Raw genomic sequence first — 7616 nt, 5'->3', positions numbered from 1 at the left:
GGAGCCGGGGGACGCTAATGGCTGACGGTTCTCCCAGGCGGAAGTTAGTTTTGTTTTCAAGAAGTCGTATGTTTTTCAAACTAACTCCTTAACAGCTGGTATTTTATGAACATGGCGTCTACATGAATAGTTTATATGTTAGTGTAGAGTAAGTAAGAGCTGAAATGTCTCCACTTAAAGAGTACGCGGATAAAGTGACTCGTGTTTATGAGCGGTACATTGAGTATGTGAAGAGAAACCCCTCCGCCGCCGCACAGGTGGAGGGGACGGTGCGGACCCTCTCATACCTGATCGCAGGTTAGTGACACACAGCTTTTACTCAGATGAATCATATATTAAAACATTGTAACACTGTGTGTGGGCTTAACTCCACCTCTAACTTCTGTTAACTTAAACTTGTGTTCCAGACCAGATATTAGTTTCATTATAACTTAAAACCATGACACTAGCTGCTTATGCTGCACATAAAGATTCTGGATTCAATGTTTTCCTCATATAATAAATGACAACATGTGAAACCTTTTGTCTTGCATGCATTTTATTTAGGTTGTCATTGGTCCTTAATAATAAAATATACATATTTGTTCACAAACTTGTGCACATAAAGTCTTGTTTATTCATTAGCTGTGTTCCTCCAGCTTTGTTGTGCTTGTTCTTAGCTCTTGTATCTATTTCTGTGTAAGCTCAAACTTGGCCAATAAACTGTATTTTTTGTCTTACCTTTTTTTTCAGGGCGATTCACAGATTCCCATTTAATATCTGAACTAGGTAAGTAAAAGTCAAGGTTCAATAATAAGCTTCAAGGTCAGTTAGCGTGTAAGATAAGATAGGACTTTTTTTCCTGAGGCATATAACTGTTTAGCAGTTGCATTACAAACAGTATGACCATAACATTTAAACTGGTCAACAGTAGGGGTCAATCTAGTTGCATCTAGATTACATACAATATCAAGTATGAGTTAGTGTAAGGGTAAATGTTAATACTGAAAGTTGATGATTTTGTCCATGATATTGCCCTTAACGCTCCATAAATCAGTTGTAAAGAGTTGACTTCATAATTAAATTATCTGGTGCAATTATACAGAAGCTGCTGTACAGAAATGTCAGAAATATATATATTTATCATAGATATTTATACAAGGCAAATCATAAAATACATGTCTTATACATTTATAGTTTTCCACCAGACAAGCAAGGCAAGTTTATTTTTATAGCAAATTTCAAACACAAAGGCAAATCTCAGGGTTTTATATAAAGCATATAAATGCATAAAAATACAAAAAAGAAATTAATAGAGGGTCTCATGTTATTTGGTGCTTTGACATGAGTGAAACGAAGTGTAATTGTCAAATAGAAACTTAAAGAGCAACTTGAAGGTTTTTTTTTTTTACTACATTTATGCTTAACCTTGCCTGAACATTACAATTAAAAAAAGTTAAAGTTAATGCAGGGTTTGATATGTTTTACGAGACATAAGGGCAGGAATTCAGAGGGGAAAGGAGCCGTTTTGAGCTCTGCTACTAAAAACAAACGTCAAACGCGTCATATTACGTCACATGGGGGAGCAACTTTCTCGGACTCCTTCTCTGCCCAATCCGCGGTAGTAGTTGGTTTGAGCGGTTGTGATTTAGTGAGCTGGTATTTTTTCGGTAATTTTACATTGCATTTCACCATTTTTAATCATGGTGAGCTATTGTGTTTGTGCAGGTTGCACAAACTCCAGCCTGTCAGGACATCGAGTCCACAGTTTCCCTAACAGGAAAAGGACCGGAGCTAGCTTTCGTTCCTGGGTGCGTTGTGCGAGGTGCATCCACCCCCCTGCATCACAACTATCTCCAGAGGCCATTTGCTGGCATTTACCACACAAGCGCCTATCAAACAAAACGTTTATCAGGAAACCGTATTACATCTGTCTCCCCCATTCGCTCCTCTCTCTTTCCCCCATTCGTTCCTCTCTCTCTCCCCCCTTCGTTCCTCTCTCTCTCCCCCCTTCGTTCCTCTCTCTCTCCCCCCCTTCGTTCCTCTCTCTCTCCCCCCCCTTCGTTCCTCTCTCTCTCCCCCATTCGCTCCTCTCTCTCCCCCCCTTCGTTCCTCTCTCTCTCCCCCCTTCGTTCCTCTCTCTCTCCCCCCCTTCGTTCCTCTCTCTCTCCCCCCTTCGTTCCTCTCTCTCTCCCCCCCTTCGTTCCTCTCTCTCTCCCCCCTTCGCTCCTCTCTCTCTCCCCTCCGGTACACAGCACCGTAAGACGTAGTGTGGAGTTGCATTAGGTAACGCGAGATACGGCTGATACTTGCGCATTAGTTTCTGTTATGGATCAGTATCAACAGTCCTGCCAGTAACGTTACTATATTACCAATACTACTTTAGTTATAGCCTGATATATGATAGCTAAGTTTACAATGTTGTGATGTGACCGACGTTAGCTAACATTAACTGTAGCTAACGCTGGTCACTCACCAAGACAGCTGCCCAGTTCTCCACTGGTTCTCCTCACACCACAGCTCCATTTCTCTCCGATGGCCGTTATTCCTTCTAATCCTTGGCTGCTCCTGGTCTCGTGGACGCCTAGCAGGCTCATAGTTATAAGGTTGTGGTCCGTCATATGCATATGAATATACATTGTCAAAACTAGCATTGTGATCCATGTTAATGAATACGTTAGACCGGCCGCTCTCCCTCATGTGACGTCATACGCGGGCGGTCTTTTTTTATGCGGAAGTAAAAATGTCTTACAAAAACGACGCCAGATGTCACTGTAGTGTATATTTCTGTATATTTTTTTAGAAAATCTAGTGTATACATCATTTTCCTACACATTTATTTACTGGGGTCTCTAACCTGCAAGTTGCTCTTTAAGAGATCAAACTAGATGATGCAACTGAGTAAAACTGAAAGTAAAAACAAACATACTAAGAATACGTCTTATACAGTTTAAATGTTTAATACACTCATATCCTACATATGATTGGGCATAATATCCTGTTATCACAACAAGAAAGACATATTTTAAGTATAATCTTAATGGCGTGTCATGTGAACTTTAGAAATTAGTAGATTTTCAAATGATGTAATATTGCACACATCTGACGAAAGCAAGACGTTTTTTTCTTTCAGCAAAGATGGTGCATGCTTTAACAACAACAATAATACAATTGACAGCATTATTATTATTATTTTTTTTGTATATAGACGAGTGAAATATATTGAAAATGTCAAATTGAAACTTACCAGACAAAACTAGATGATGCAAAGGAGCGAAACTGAAAGTAAAAATGAATGATAAGAACTAAACTTACATAGGTTAACATAAACTAATAATAGATTCATAATGAATCAACAGAAAACTGTTTTCATAATCGGTAAAAAAAGAAGTTAATAACCAAGCAAAATACCATCTTAAAGCTTCCTAAATGGTTGCTGTTCATGCATTATTGAATATATGTATTGCCTGATCTCTCCTCATGTCTTTTATTTTTCAGTGTACTCTGCCTCCAACCTGCTGGTGTTGTTCAATGACAGTATTCTGCGCAAAGGGCTGAGATGTTCCCTCCCTGTGGTGAGCACTGCTGGATAGATTTACCTCTCAGATTACATTCACAGAAGAAGAAATGCCTTTAAAGAGACACAGACACTGGTAGCGTTCATACAGGCCAGGGATTTGATACATGCCGGGCTCAGTCTGTACTATACGAAGATAAACAAGAAAGAAAAATGGCTACAGAGCCGATGTACCAAGATAGTGCTGGATCAAAAATAAGTACCAGTTTGACTTCATTCAGAGCAAAATAAAGCTAATGAACAATCACAACAAAACTTGAAAGAACACCAGAAAAACGATTGACTATTCCTGCAGCTGACCAAACACTGTGAGGTAATGATTTATCCAGAGTTCTCTTAACCTGATTATACAACATCAATGTTTGTCTGAATGTTTGCCAAAATCATGTTACCTTGCGGCAGGATCACATTAGAAGAGCTATCAAAGCGGTATTGCCAAATCTCTTCCAGTGGATACATTTCTGCCGCTGCACGGTTCATACCATGATATTATCCAATCCTGCTGAAAAACTTGCACAACATTTACAACTTGTTTCCATTTTGTATAGCTTTTGCATTTCAAACAATCTAACCTATCATATGGAAATCCTCCAGCTCAGAAAATACATAAAGACTGCATCTATAGGTTTAGCTAGTATTGAACAATGTGCAGTTGAATATTCAATCATCTGTAATCTGTTAGTTAATTGGTTTCTGGGGGGTAGTGGCAAAAGGGAGGGTGGTAGTGGATTGGAGGGAGCATTGTAAGAAGTTCATCCTCATGTATAGTTTTACCTTTATTTATGGATTGTCATTTTGATTAATGAATGAGTGTCTGAGGTATCACTCACTTGTCACCTCAGCAGCTCCTCCTCCCATTCTGCTCATTTCCAGGTTCATATCAGTATGTAGTGTCTCTACTGTGACATGTCTCCATGCTTTAATGTTCAAAAAGCTCTTTATTTTTCTCATACTGCCTGTGTTGCAGCACCTCTTTTCACCCTCTGTCTGAAACCAGAGCCCAGTCTGCTCTGATGCTGAGCTGGCTGGCTCTGTTGTGGTCAAACGCTTGGAGATGTCCCGCCCCTTAGCCTATCAAATACAATGTGTTGGAGCGCTAGCCAATAGAAGCGCGAGTGTTACATAGTGATGTCACTATGTTATTGAAGTAAACAAAGGAGTCCAATGGAGGCGTTTCAGGCAGGGGGTCGTAGAGAAACTCCCTCTGGATTTTAGCCTTTGCCGATCATTGACATGCACGAAAACCCATAGAACACACTACAGGATAGGGAACAGCCAAAAAAGCACAAGTGGAAAACTTGTAAAAATAAATAAATAAAAGTATCTGAAGAAAGAAAAACATCAGTGTGACTGCCTTGTTATGGGTTTATAATAAAGCAGCAGGCGGCTTTGAATAAGATGTTATATTTTTCAGAGTGCTATGCTGTTCCTGTGCTGCAGATGAAAGTTCTGAGTGTTGTTCCTCTGTCTCTCCAGCCCCTCTCTCAGCAGAGGCTCCTCACCTGGCTCTCGGTGATGGAGCATGTGGAGGTCTTCCTGGAGATGGGATCCTGCAGGCTGTGGGGGGACGCAGGCCGCTGGCTGGTGATCGGACTCATTCAGATATTCAAGTAAGCTTCCCTCCTCTTGAAGTAGTATCTATTTTTTTAACATGAGAAGAAAAACGCATATATAAAATGACAAATTCAATATACCCTACACATCTAAGCTAAGTGTGTCTGTCGTTTAACTTTTACACACTCGGGGCCCATATGCCTGCAGGAGTGCACTGCATTTTTTTTTAACTTTAATCCTTCCTTTGAACATCAAGTTGCTTTAAAATCTTGAACACCCACTTTTGAAATGTATCTTCCACATACCTCTAGCTGCTGCCCTGTCACTTTAGTCTCTCCTGTATGGTAATTCCTCTTACTACCAAAGGAGGGAGACAAAGTTCCACACTTCACTTCCAACTTTTAGTCAATAATTTGGTTCTTTACTATTTCGAAATCTCATTGCCCCCATGCTCAAAGCAGCTCCATATAGACATAGTATCCCCAGTTTGAAGCGATAGATTGGCCTGCACAGAGCTCTGACCTCAACCCCATCCCACACCCGTAAGATGACCTACACCACACATCCAGACCCTACATCAACCATACTCCTGTGTCTGAATGGGTGCCAAGTTTAACCATCTGTTTGAAAGTTCTGGGCAGAACCGCTTCATACCGAATACCATGAACTTTATACCGTATGATATGAATTTTTCATATACCACAATACCGTTAAAAATGTTGGGAAGGGCGATCGAGCAGCATGCTGGGGTTCAGCACCAAGCCTAGTAGCATTAGCATAACATGTGAAGCTGAATGTAAAGATGGAAACTGAAGAAAATGAGACTGGAGATGGAGATACATACTGTATGACAGAGCTGTGTCTGCCGTTTGGAGGTTTTTTGGATTTAAAAAATCTGACATGGATCAAACTAACATTTATTGCAAATGTTGTCGAACTAAAATTGTTGCCCAAGGAGGTAACACAAGTAGATTGATAGATGTATACTTTTTTGATCCCAATTTAGGTAAATTATTTCGTTACAAAAGCAGCAGTGTGTTCAGACATTAAAAAGTGGAATAGAGAAAATAACAATTAAAAAAAAATACCAGGTATCCACTTACCAGTACTTTCCGCAATGTAGAGTATAACCAACAAATAAAATGTTTATGAAGAAAAGAGTATACTATAAGTTTTCTAATGTGTTTGCAATTTGTTCCACGTTGTAGAAGGTGATGTTTAACATAAACTCTACAGTATATGATGTCAAATCTATGACACTGTAATAACCTGTTTAAGAAATAAATCAGTTGCTTCATTTAGCACGGTGTCTCCTCTCCTGTCTCTGACTTTTCTCACATTGATCTCTAGGGCCATTTTTCGCCTTGTGCTTCTTCTGTGGTACAAATCTGGCATCCAGACTTCACCTCCCATAATGCCCGTTGACAGAGCAGCAGAATACAATCGGGAAGGTCAGTATCCTCTCTAACTCACTAGTAGTACTCATGTTTTTGCATGATATTTAACAAGAAATTGTGTTTTTCATTCTTAGTAATAGGCAAACAGAGAAAACAAACTTTTTACATCAGGGTCAGAGATGGGGTCGTTACTAAAAAAAAGTAATATATTACATATTACATATTACTTTAAAAAAAAGTAATATATTACACTACTTCGTTACTCTCTACATAAAGTAACTCGTTACTTTACTCGTTACTTTACTCGTTACTTTACTCGTTACTTTACTCGCAGGGCCGGCCCGCCCCTCCCTACAGGCAGATCACGCAGACTGCTAAAGTTTCAAATGTTCTCTTTAGTTCAGTTTCCATTGTCGCATAAGACTGATCCAGATAGCTCTGACTATGGCTGTCCTCTGTCTCCTGCTATCTGTATTTTGCGCAGTATATCTCTGAACGATGCGATGGTGATTCCACTGTGCAAATGGGCAACATTACCTCTACTATGAAGGATGCTTCAAGCCTGTCCATCTCTGCTTTGGTTACCGGTCCTCCAAATTCTTGCGGCGGCGCACTCACAACATCCTCACTCTGGGTTCGGGGGTCCTTAGCTATTAGCTTCACCTTAGCATGTGTTCTTTGCAGGTGTTTGTTGAGGTTTGACGTGGTGTTTACAGCAGTGTATAACAGCTTCTGGCCTGGACACAGTTTGCACCTCACCGTCACATTCCTGTCTATTCTTCGGACGAACTCAAAATAATGGGCATACCTCCACCCCTCGAAAGTTATCGCTGACTCAGCCATGTTTATGCAGCACTGCACGTGGAGATGTGGACGTGCAAGTCGCGCAGATTACGTACATATAAACCTGCGGCGGAAACCCCTCTTGTCTGTCAGTGTGATTATGACTGATTTTATAAAAGTAACGAAGTAACGCGTGTCGGGGCAATGTTAGTAACTGTAGTGTGATTACTGAATTATAAAAGTAACGCGTTACACTACTCCGTTACCGACAAAAGTAATATTATTACAGTAACGCGTTACACCCAACTCTGATCAGGGTTGGGTTG

The 7616-nt window shown here is 40.3% G+C and overlaps 1 protein-coding gene across 1 annotated transcript in view; it reads left to right on the top strand.

The window, feature by feature from the left end:
- Positions 1-16: 16 nt before the first annotated feature.
- The window catches only part of pex16 (peroxisomal biogenesis factor 16), a 16627-nt gene continuing 9027 nt past the window's right edge, over positions 17-7616 (top strand). Inside the window, exons 1-5 of the mRNA XM_034116773.1 lie at positions 17-297; positions 733-768; positions 3478-3554; positions 5033-5166; positions 6461-6561. Coding sequence (XP_033972664.1) covers positions 165-297; positions 733-768; positions 3478-3554; positions 5033-5166; positions 6461-6561 — 481 coding nt within the window. The 5' untranslated portion in view covers positions 17-164. The remainder of the gene's footprint in view (positions 298-732; positions 769-3477; positions 3555-5032; positions 5167-6460; positions 6562-7616) is intronic.

This window comes from Trematomus bernacchii, unplaced genomic scaffold (genome assembly GCF_902827165.1).
Source record: "Trematomus bernacchii unplaced genomic scaffold, fTreBer1.1, whole genome shotgun sequence".
In the NCBI taxonomy this organism is placed as follows: domain Eukaryota; kingdom Metazoa; phylum Chordata; class Actinopteri; order Perciformes; family Nototheniidae; genus Trematomus; species Trematomus bernacchii.
The sequence above is the reverse complement of the archived record's forward strand: the minus strand, read 5'-3'. Positions and strand labels throughout refer to the sequence as shown.